The following is a 12,056-nucleotide window of genomic DNA, read 5'->3' as shown; positions in this document are numbered from 1 at the left end:
AAAATATAAAAAGAATTATACACATGACCAAGTGGGATTTGTCCCAGATTTGTTAGTGTAACCCAGGAAAATTAATTATTAAAAACTTAAAAATTGAATCATAGGGCTGGGGATATAGCACAGTTGGTAGAGTGCTTGCCTTGCATGCATATGGCCCTGGGTTCAATCCCAGCACCATCAAAAAAAAAAAAAAATTGAATCATTGCAGTACCCTAAGAACAAAAAACACATGATCACCTCAGTAGATGCTGAAAAAGTGTATGATATACTTTCATAATAAAAATACTCAGTTGGGTGTGGTGGCTCATGCCTGTAATCCCAGCAGCTTAGGAGAAGTTCAAAGTCAGCCATGGCAACAAGGCCCTAAGAAACTCAGACCCTGTTTCTAAATAAAATATACAAAAGGGTTGGGGATGTGGCTCAGTGGTTAAGGAGCCCTGGGTTCAATCCCTGGAACAAACAAAACAAAACAAAAAACATACAAACACTCAGGGCTGGGGTTTTGGCTCAATGGTAGTGCACTTATCTCGCATGTGTGAGGTACTGGGTTCAATCCTTAGTACCACATAAAAATATTGTGTCCATCTATAACTAAAAAAAATAAAAATAAAAAAACCCAAAGAATGGAAGGGAACCCACAATAGCCAGATCAATTTTAAATAGCAGCTTAATGTAGATATGAATTTATCATCACAATAGCCAGATTAATTTTAAATAGTAGCTTAGGTGTAGATATGAATTTATCATCCAATTTATCATTTGTGAGCTGTGACATTTTAGGAAAGTTGTTAATTGCTCTGGGCTTTATATTCTTTCAAAAAATGGGGATGCTGTACTCCTTGCTTTTTAGGGTTGTTGTGAAGAGACATAAGCTCCATGTAAAGTTTATCTTTACATAGTGTCTGTCACATAAACTTTAAAAATAATGATAACTATTTTTATTAATCTAAGATTCTTCAAGAAATTACTGTGGCCGTAGGACGGAGTCTTCTTTTTCTTCTTTACTAGCAAAACAGAAAAACTTCTTTTTCCGTTTTCTCAAAGAAAGAAAAAACTACTGTGGGATAGCTCTTAACATAAATTACCTTTTGCAGGGTTTATTTGGAGTAACGCAAGCCTCGCAGCCAGGAGGTCTTTTTGGGACAGCTACAAACACCAGTACTGGGACTGCATTTGGAACAGGAACAGGTCTCTTTGGGCAGACCAATACTGGGTTTGGTGCAGTTGGTTCGGTAGGTGTTCACAATTGAGTATAATTACATCATATATATGAGTCTGATAAAGGAATTTATAGAAAGTTGTCATTGTATTCCAAGTTTTTTTTTTATTGGGTATATTGGATGATTTGATACCAAGAGCAAATAAAAGTTTTTCTGATGCAAAATGAAATTACTGATTGAACTCAATAGGTTTATTTTCAGTTAGTGAATCTTTCACTTCAGTGCTTGTGTGCAGTTTGTTTCTAATAGCAAAGTATCATTTCATTTGGCTAGTTTATTTTTAAATTATTTATTTTTAATTTGACAATTGGCATTGTATTTTAAAAACATGAAGTTTTGAAGTGTATTACATTGTGGAATCTGGGTGGTTAGTTTAAATTGTTGAGATCCTTTCATGTGTAAATCAGATAATTTTAAATGACTAGTTTTCCCCTTTGTGTTTTGGCGATAGATTGGATGATTTGGATATTAAACTTTTTAAAAAATATATTAAGTTGTTGAAATTGTTCAGGTTCTCGTGGTTTACATACTGCTGGAGGCTTGACTGAATTAGTTTACTAAGCTATTTAAGTGAAAAATTACTATTTAGAAATATAGTTTACCTAAAATTAATACTAAATTCTATATGATCATTTAAAAAATAGTTAAATGAGAATTAGTATGAATGTAGTCAGTCTGTATTATGTATCCATTATAAGAAGCTTTGTGCTTGGATATAGCTTCTTAGTGGTAAAGCGCTTACCTTATATATGCTAAGTCCTGGGTTCTGTCTCCAATGCCAAAAAAGAAGACAAAGTCAAAGAAGCTTTGAATTTGCTATTGTGATTAGTTAAATATCAGAAAAAAAATTCCAGAATATATGATCCTATTTTCATGGAGATTGAAATTTTTTTTATTAATCTCATTTGAGCAGGTAACTGATGTGAAAAATTGAGAAAATCAAATAATGCCACAGAAAATTTATACACCTTTTAATAGTAACTTTCTTGATGTATTAGCTACATACCATACAATTTGTCTTATTAAAACATATAATTCATTGGTTTTTAGTATTCAGAGTATGCAACCATCATCATACCAATTTTAGAACATATTTGTTGCACCAGGAAGCACAATCCTGGGCTGTGGCTGTGGCTCAATGGTAGAGCGCTCGCCTAGCCTAGCATGCGTGAGGCACTGGGTTCGATCCTCAGCACCACATAAAAATAAAATAATAAAATAAAGATATTAAAAAAAAAAAAAGCACAATCCTATACTCATTAGCAGTTATTTCCCATTGCTCCCCAGTAACCTCATGCCTACTTTCAGTATCTATGGATTTGACTATTCTGGACATTTCACATAAGTGAAATCATCTTTTGTAACTTTTTTTCACTTAGCACCATGTTTTCAAGATTCATCGTATTGTAGGATGTTTAAAATTTTTTCTGATAAGTATTTCTTCTGATAAATTACATGTCTGATACATTTCTGTTAACAGGAAAACAATCAATTTCCTTGTTATTTTTTTCTTGCCTCACTGAAATCCTCTGTTTGCTGAGATGTTACCATTAACTTTTCAGGCTGCAAATATTAATTATTTTTTTTTAAATACTTTTAGTTGTAGATGGCACCATACCTTTATTTTATCTATTTATATTTATGTGGTGCTAAGGATGACATGCTAGGAAAGTGCTCTACCACTGAGCTACAACCCCAACCCCTTTTAAAATTATTTTTATGTATATTTTTTAGTTGTTGATGGACCTTTATTTTATTCCTTAAGTAGATTAATTTATTCGCAAAATAAATGAGTATGCAGTGCTGAGAATATATGTCAGGCAAGTGCTCCACCAATGAGCCAAAACCCCTAGCCCTCAGATTATCTTTCTAATGGTCTTCATTCATCTGTCTTTTTAAAAAATTATTGTATATTTACCCCCATCTCATACCCAGTATATCATAGCTGAAATAGCCTTTATTTATTGTTTGTTAAGTATCTCTATTATTTAAAACTTTGTCCTCTATTTTGTTCTTTTTAGACCCTGTTTGGCAATAACAAGCTTACTACCTTTGGAACCAGCACAACCAGTGCTTCTTCATTTGGTACAACCAGTGGCGGGCTCTTTGGTAACAAACCAACCCTGACTTTAGGAACCAATACAAACACTTCCAATTTTGGTACATATAAAAAGCAGGTTTGGCTCTCTTAAAGTTATACTGACTATACCACACATCATCCTCCTGATTCATATGATTGGAAATATAAAAAATTCTCAGGTAAGCTGTGGCTTAATGTGAGGTCCCAGAAGAAAAAGTTTAAAGTCATGGACTTGGCTTCAGATGTTTAGTAGAGATATAAATTGACTTTCATTTTCTTTGAATTACTTCACCAATCAATAGCCAAGAAACCATAAATGAAACACGTAGATTGAAATAACACATTCTTTTAGGCCAAGTTTCAAACATAGAAGTGTAGTGTACTGGAGAGATTTGATGATTCTTTGTGATTTGGGAGATTATTCCATAGTTTTCTGGTAGTTCCTAAAATTTTATTTTATAATTCATATTCCTTGTAAAAAATTTTTCAGAAAATACAGAGAAGATTGCACAATTAAAAACAGAAAACAATAACAAAAACAAAAGCTCCTAAACTATAGAGATATACTAGAGACCAGTTTAGTAGAAACATTATATTATTTTCAGTATCATAACTACCTCATTAAACATTATTTGTGTAAGATAGGGAACGTTCATTTTATTGACAAAGGAAATATTTATTTGGTAGAAATATTTGTTGATGATTTCTTTTATTAGATATATACTAGGCACTGATTGATAGGGGATCGGGACAAGAAAGCAAAGACATTGAAATTGGCATAGGTCAGCATTTATAGTTCTTTAACAAGTTGAGGTTTTTTGGTTTGTTTTTCTCTCTCTCTCTCTCTCTCTCTTTTTTTTTTGGTACAAGGGATTGAACTAAGGGGCACTCTACTATTGAACTATATCCCCTCAGCCCTATTTATTTATTTCGTAAGTACATACATGGGATTGAACCCAGAGGTGCTTTATCACTGAGCTATATTTCTTGTCTTTTTATTTTTTATTCTGAAACAAGGTGTAATAGTTGCTGCAGGCCTCACCAAGATGCTGCAGCTGGTCTTTAATTTATGATCATGCTGCCTCAGCCTCCTAAGTAGCTGGATTACAGACTGTGCCACAGCATCCAGCTGTTTTTTTTTTTTTGTGTGTGTGTGTGTGTGTGTGTGTGTGTGTGTGGTGTTAGGGGTCAAACTCCAAGCATGCTAGGCAAGCATGCTATCTTTGAGCTATCTGTAGGCCCTTTTGTGAGTTTTTAATGATCTTAAAATATACTAGAGAAACATTTTAATCATCCATTGGAAGGTTAATACGTTCTCACAGAAATTAGAACTGTATGGAAAAGATAAGTCCTTGTTAGGTACCAATTCCTAAATTTTTGTATTTGATTTGATTTTTATAACCCCTTTTACTATATATTGTTTGCTTGCTGCTGGTAATGATTATAATTACATGTATAAGGCTGGGATTGTGGCTCAAAGGTAGAGCGCTTGCTTAGCATGTGTGAGGCACTATGTTTGATCCTCAGCACCACATAAAAATTAAATAAAGGTATTGTGTTCACCTACAACTAAAAAATAAATGTTATGTATAATTCTTTTTGGTTGTATTTTGTTTTAAAGAACAGCTTTGAACAGGGGACTTGGTTAGAATAGTTAAGATATATCTGGTTGATGTACTTGTTTCTTAAAAACCTAGAAGGGAAGGATACTTTAAAGGATCAGATGAGTGTTTCTAAGCTTTATTATTATTATTATTATTTTCAGTCTGTCATTTCCCTTTTCCAAAGAACCTTTGTCGACCTTTATTCTCAATCACTTGATTTTTTTCTCCCCTTCTGAAATAGGATCTTGGTGTATTGCCTAGGTTGGCCTGCAAACTCTTGGGCTTAAGATAAGATCCTTCTTCCCTATCCTTCATTGGTAGCTGGGGCTATTGATGTATCCCATCAGGCTTGGCTCATCATCTGAACTATTCTTTTTTGGGCGAGGAGGATAATGAGGATTGAACTTGGGGGCACTAGACCACTGAGCCACATCTCCACCCCTGATCATCATCTGAAATATTAATACCACACATATACTGTATCTGTAAGTTCTGTGGCCTTTTGGAGGATCATAAATACTTGTATCTAAGAGTTTTAGTTCTCTAAGAAGGAATTTACACTTCCTTTGAAAATGCATGTATTTTCTGGGCACAGTGACACACACCTGTAATCCTAGCAGCTTGGAAAGCTGTGACAGGATGATCGTGGGTTCAGAGCCAGCCTCAGCAACATTGAGGTGCTAAACAACTCAGTGAGACCCTGTCTCTAAATAAAATACAAAATAGGGCTGGGGATGTGGTTGAGTGTCCCTGGGTTCAGTCCCAACACCCGCCTCCCCCCAAAAAAAAAGAAAAGAAAATACATGTATTTAATCCATTATGTCCTGTTATTCTACATATAGGACACCTGTAAAAACTTGCAGTTTTATAGGTTTTCTATGAAAGTTCACAGTTATTCTAAAATGAAAGCTATATTGCAATATATTCATGTTCAGAATTAATTTGTTTAGGCTATACCTGATTAAATAGGTTGTACTTTTAAATATTTTTTTTTAAATATTTATTTTTTTTAGTTTTCAGCGGACACAACATCTTTGTTTGTATGTGGTGCTGAGGATCAAACCTGGGCCGCACGCATGCCAGGCGAGCGTGCTACTGCTTGAGCCACATCCTCAGCCCCTTAAATATTTTTTATCTTATTCCATGGTTGTAGATTTCTGATTTGGAGGATTTTTATTGTTTTTGTTTTTAAATATTTATTTTTTAGTTGTAGTTGGATACAATACTTTTATTTATTTATTCATATGTGGTACTGAGGATCGAACCCAGGGCCTCAAACGCACTTGGTGAGCACTCTACTGCTGAGCCACAACCCCAGCCCCAAGGATTTTTATTGTTGTATGAATGTTTTCACACTCATGTTCACTGATTTGAAAATGAAAGGTCTCATTTTTATCTTACTTCCCTCACTACCTTATGTGCTGAATTTGAATTATCCTTAATTTTAATTTGTAAAATTGTTTTGAAATAACAGCATTGATAACTTGTCAGTGAGAATCGGAGGAAGTGTGTGGTATAAACAGTGTAAGTTGGGACTTATTTTCCCTCCTATGGGTTTGAGGTAGTTCGTGAATTTCTTATTTTTTGATGTTATGGGGCTATGAGATCTTTTCTGGTTAAATTTTAAATCAAAAAGAAAAAGAATGTCTACAAGTACATTTTATTTATTCATTCAAGAAAATTGGTGCTTGAGTAGGCAGCAGTCCATTTTTATGGAATAGCTATTAGCACAACTCAAGAAAAGACTTAATGAATACATGAACCTTAAATGTGTTGAGGTTGACTTACTTAGATTTTAAAATGACATTAAATAAGCATTATTACAAACTATATTTTTCAACTTTTTTCTTGACCTCTTTCATGTGATAATTATATACAGTCATGACAGAATAAAATATTCTCAGTGATATTGTTATTGATTCCAAAATATTCTCTGATCTCTGTTTTTGGGGCGGCTTATTCCCATTCATCATAATTTTTAAAACAAAATCAAGTGTTTTATGAACAGTGGTTCAGAAGTGAATTTTTTTCATTTATGATTGCTTTTTCTTCTTTTGTCCTTTATTTATGATAAGTTTATTAGTTGTTTTGTTGCTGTTTAGCTCCAAAAGAAATAATGAAGCTTTGGATGTATTTGAATAACAAAAACATAATAATAGCAATGCAATATAGGTATTTTGTTTCATACTTATGAATTTCAAAGGGGAATTAAAGGATTTTCTCTAAATGGCAAGCAGTACTGAAGGAGGATGGTTTTCCCAACTCTCTATCATCTCCAACAGTGAAATAAATCATTCCAACTCAAGATAAGTTATTCATAAGTTATCTTCTTTTTTATTATTTAAGTTTAGTCATAGATGGACACAATACCTTTATTTTGTGTGTGTGGTGCTGGGGATTGAACCCAGGGCCTTGTGTATACGAGGCAAGCACTCTACTGACTGAGCTATATCCCTGACGCCTTATTTATTTTTTGTATGCTGCTGAAGATTGAACCCAGTGCCTCACACGTGTTAGGCAAGTGCTCTACCACTGAGCTACAACTCCAGCCCTTTTCTAATATTAGCTAGCAAAGTCCTTGATTCTTCCTGAGTCAATTGAGCGTGATCTGCCACCCATTATAGCCTATACCAGGTCCATCTGTAGAGATTTTTAGATTATTTTCTCTTAGTAAGAACCTTTAGGTTCAATAAAGTGTCTTTATTTGTTGATCGTCTTATTTTTTTTTAGTGAGAGTTTGAGGAATGAGTTTTTCTTCCTGTAAGTAAATGTAAAGCATATATATTGAATGGCTTGAGCCTTATAAAAGGTATGCTTTCGAAAGCTCAGGCACATTCACTTTGCTTTATTGTTCAGTATTATCCTATGTTGTAGTGATATTTTAAGGCCACAATGTAATTAAGTAAATATGAAGGCTTGTTTGCAGGTGTCAAAAATTTTAAAAAGTCATATTAGCTTATAATTTAGAATTTCTAAATATTGTTAATAATTGAAAGGATGCAAAGCTTAAAGTTGGGCTGCTCCCTGTAGGGAAAATTGAGTGTCTTGTTAAAATTCCAACCCACTCACTCTTTTGTCTTCTTAGGCTTTGGCACAAATACCAGCGGGAATAGTATTTTTGGAAGTAAACCAGCACCTGGGACTCTGGGAACTGGGCTTGGTGCAGGATTTGGAACAGGTAAGGATCTACTATCATGAATTTTAGGACAGATTATAACTTGGTTTTCTGATTGCTAGAACTTAAGAGCTTTGTCTGATCACATACCTGAATTTAAGAAGTCTAGATTTTCATTTTTACAAATGGATTAGTAAGACATAAGAGTTGTCACTAAGATGACATGATTAACATTTAGTCTCCCTGTTTAGGGATATGAGATCTAGACCTGTTTATCAAGTAAGCCCTAAAGTAAACAGAGGAGTAAGCACATGCTGAAATAATTAACAAATACTCAGGTTTTGTAGGGTTTGAGCATATCTTTCAGTGTTTTATTCTGATAAAGATCTGATATGTCACTCCTTTATCCATAATTATTTTACCATAAGTATTTTTCAGTGCATTTGAACATATTTATCTTTCTACCTGCCCATCTGTTTTAAACAATTGGAAGGTGTTGTGGCCATAAAATAGATAAGTGTTTCTGTATGCAGAGTTAACATCTTAGTTGAACCTCCTTTTGTGCTATGAACTGTTAACTTTCATTTTCTATTTTAAATTAAAGTTAAAAATGCTGGTAAAATGTTTCAGCAGTTCAGAAATGAGAAGTATAAGTATTTCAGCTGTGAAGTAACAACTGTTGAAAGTTTGGCATATACCTTGTTAGACCCCTTTGTATGCATTATTCAAGCATGCATACACAACATGTTTGTACATGTGTTTTATAGATGGGGTTTTGGATTATATTCTTATATGGCAACCATACTTTACATAAGTGTTTGTCTCTCTTTTTTTTTTTCCTTTGGCATTGTTGGGGTTCAAACCTGTGCTAGGCAAGTGCTCTACTCCAGAGTTATATACCCAGCCTTGTATGAGTGATTTTGAAGCCAAAGGCTGAGATACATTAGTTGGTTGTGATATTATTTTAGTAGGCTACAGCCAGGATTTTAAGAAAATGAATTGGAATTAAAAATTATTGCACACAGTAAGATTACTATCCTTTCATCAGACTTTGTTTCAGTTATGCATGTGTTTTCCATCTCAGTATATTTCATCACATGTGCCACAGTAAAATATATTTGAAAGAAACTGTCTTACGGTAGTATGCTATTTATATGTTTATAGTGTATATTTTTTCATTTTACAAATTGTCAGTTTTCTTTTTTCTTTTTAGTTAGTTCATATTTGATCTATCATATTAAAAATAAATAATATTGATTTGTATTCGTGTGTGTGTGTGTATATATATATATATATATATACATATACGCATAATGTACATACACCATAATTTATCTAACTTCTCCCCTCTTCGTAGATATTTCAGTTATTTGGTGTTATTGATCAAGTCCTTAATGCATTAAGACTTCTGTCATGTGATTTTGCATGTCTATACCTGTAGGATAGGTAAATCAGATTGGAATTGCTGCATTTGGAAGATATGCATATTTTGAGTTTTGATTCATCTTGCTGATTTTCCTTCCAAAATAATACCAATGATGCCTGATAATAGTGGCATGTGCCTGTAATCTCAGTGACTCAGGAAGTTTTAGATGGGAAGATTGAAAATTTGAGGCTATCTGCATCAACTTAGCAAGACCCTATCTCAAAATAAAAAAATAAAAAGGACCAGGGATGTAGATCAGTGGTAAAGCACCTCTGGGTTTAGTCCCAAGTACCAAAAAACAAAAAGAAAGAATACCAGTTTCCATTTTGCTAATTTTCTTTTTGTTTGTTTTCTGTGATGGGATGTTCTGACTAAACTGGTCACGAACTCCTGGGCTCAAGGGATCTTCCCCACCCTCAGCCTTCTGAGTAGCTGGGACTACAGGCATCTGTCACTGAAATTTTTTATTGGGCTTTCACATGTTTTCATATGTAGTAGTAGAAATTGATATAATTTAGTTCATACTTAACTGATTACTGGTAAATGTGGATATCCGTATGTAAGTTTATTGGCCATTCAAATTTTTTAGTTCTGGGCTGGGGTTGTGGCTCAGTGGCAGAGCACTTGTCTTGCACATGTGAAGCACTGGGTTTGATCCTGAGCACCAGATAAAAATAAACAAAATAAAGATACTGTGTCCATGTATAATTTTAAAAGAAATTTAGTTCTATATTTATAATATGTGAACCTTGTTTCTTGATTATTTATTTATTAGTACTATGGATTTAGTCTAGAGGTTCTTTACCACTGAAACATATTCTTAGCCCTTTTTTAAATTTTCTGTTTTGTAACAAAGTTCTCGCTAAGTTGCTTTAGGGCCTTGCTTAGTTGCTGAAGCTGGCTTTGAACTTGGGATCCTTCTGCCTCAGCCTCCCAAGATGCTGAAATTACAGGTGTGTGCCATGGCACCTGGCTTCTCTTGATTTATTTTTCAAAGTGCTTTATATATTGTGGATCTTAATGTTTTTATGGTTTTAGACTTTCATCTGTTTGTTTTGAGATGGGGAATCTTACCAACTTGCCCAGTTTGTTACCCAATTTGTGTGGTCAAGGAATCCTGTAGCTGGGATTACAGGTGTACACCAACACACCTGGCTGAGCTTTTCAATTTACACAAATTCTACCACATAATTTTAAAATAAAAACTGAAAACTTTTGTGTTTTTGGCATAGTGTGATCTAATACAAAGCAAAATACATCAATATTTTCTTCCAGCCTGGGGAAAAAGTAGCCTTGGGGTATGGGCAAATTAAAGAGGAAAGTTTCAATGGTAGTTTTGACTCTAGAAAGTTTCTCAACATAAACTTAAGTCCTGGATAAGATGTTGTTCTAGTGTTGGGTTTTGTTTTGGTACCACAGATTGAACCCAGTAGCACTTAACCACTGAGCCTTTTTTTATTTTGAGGAAGTTTCTCAATATCTCACTAAGTTACTGAAGATGACTACAAACTTGAAATCCTCCTGCCTTAGCCTCCCAAGTTACTGGGATTGCAGGTGTGCTTCACTGCGATCAGCTAATGTTTGTTAGAGATACATGTGCTCTTTAACAGTAGGGTTATGTCTTGATAAAGCCATCTTGATAAAGTTGAAAATATTATATGTAAGTCAAACATGCATCTAGTATGTGTAACCTGCTGAATATCACAGATTAGCTTATCCTACCTTAAATGTATTTTTTTTTTTTTTTTTTTAATTTTTAGTGGTACTGGGGATTGAACCAGGGCCATGTACAGTGAGTCAACTACTCTACCAACTGAGCTATACCCCAGCCAATTCTAACTTAAATGTGCTGAAAACACTTAAATTAAGACTACAATTGAGCATTGCCCGAGAGTATCATTAACCCTGGAAAATATTAAAATTCAGTTTTCAAAATATGGTTTCTACTGGGTGCCTATCACTTTTGCACTATTGTAAATTTAGTGAAAAAAGTCTTAAATTGAGGATACTGTCTATATTTCCACCCAAGCCTTTTTGTTTGTTATTTAACTTTATAGACAAGTTTTCTTCATGAATAAGTTTAATTTTTATGTTACTGTTATTCTTTACTCTTTGGTTTCTGGGTTTTGCTGATTAGGATTAACAATGTCTTCCCCTAGAGGACAAGATTATGCTGTGGTCTCCTATTCTACACTATTATAATAATCTAACCTTTTGATTTGTTTTAATATATTTGGTTTCTCCCTAAACAATTCTCCCTCACAGTGAGTCAGATTTTTTTTGTTGCTGTTATGTATGTCTCATTCATATCTTGTCTATAGAAACTAGAAGACAAAATCAATAAAGAATTTTAACCCACAACCTTAGCAGCAGTCAGTTCTGAAAGGAAATGAGAATTGTGAGAGTTACCAAGCACAAACTGTTGAAATTCCTTGATATTACATTTACTAAGGCAGACTTTTGTTTTCTAGAGTATCCTGAATTCTGCATTTCATGGTATCATAAGTAAACTAGTACTGTAGCTCTGGTCTATATTTCTGGAGGGCATTAGTGAAGTGGGTTTCCTTGGCAGATTCCTGTTTTGAGTGATAGATTCAAACTCATCCCTCAA

General features: G+C 34.0%; 1 protein-coding gene across 7 annotated transcripts in view; it reads left to right on the top strand.

Annotated features, from left to right (window-relative positions):
- Positions 1-12,056, top strand: part of Nup98 (nucleoporin 98 and 96 precursor) — a 106,919-nt gene that overhangs the window by 27,145 nt on the left and 67,718 nt on the right. For 4 of the 7 annotated variants that reach the window (XM_076846741.2, XM_076846738.2, XM_076846744.1 and 1 more), the window contains exons 9-11: positions 1,095-1,232; positions 3,242-3,380; positions 7,990-8,082. In XM_076846741.2, the coding sequence (XP_076702856.2) occupies positions 1,095-1,232; positions 3,242-3,380; positions 7,990-8,082 (370 nt within the window). The remainder of the gene's footprint in view (positions 1-1,094; positions 1,233-3,241; positions 3,381-7,989; positions 8,083-12,056) is intronic. The other 3 variants (XM_076846742.2, XM_076846739.2, XM_076846740.2) reach the window with 2 other exon arrangements.

The sequence above is a fragment of the Callospermophilus lateralis genome, chromosome 2 (genome assembly GCF_048772815.1).
Source record: "Callospermophilus lateralis isolate mCalLat2 chromosome 2, mCalLat2.hap1, whole genome shotgun sequence".
NCBI lineage: Eukaryota > Metazoa > Chordata > Mammalia > Rodentia > Sciuridae > Callospermophilus > Callospermophilus lateralis.
Note: the sequence above shows the minus strand (reverse complement) of the source record. Positions and strands in the feature narration are given on the sequence as shown.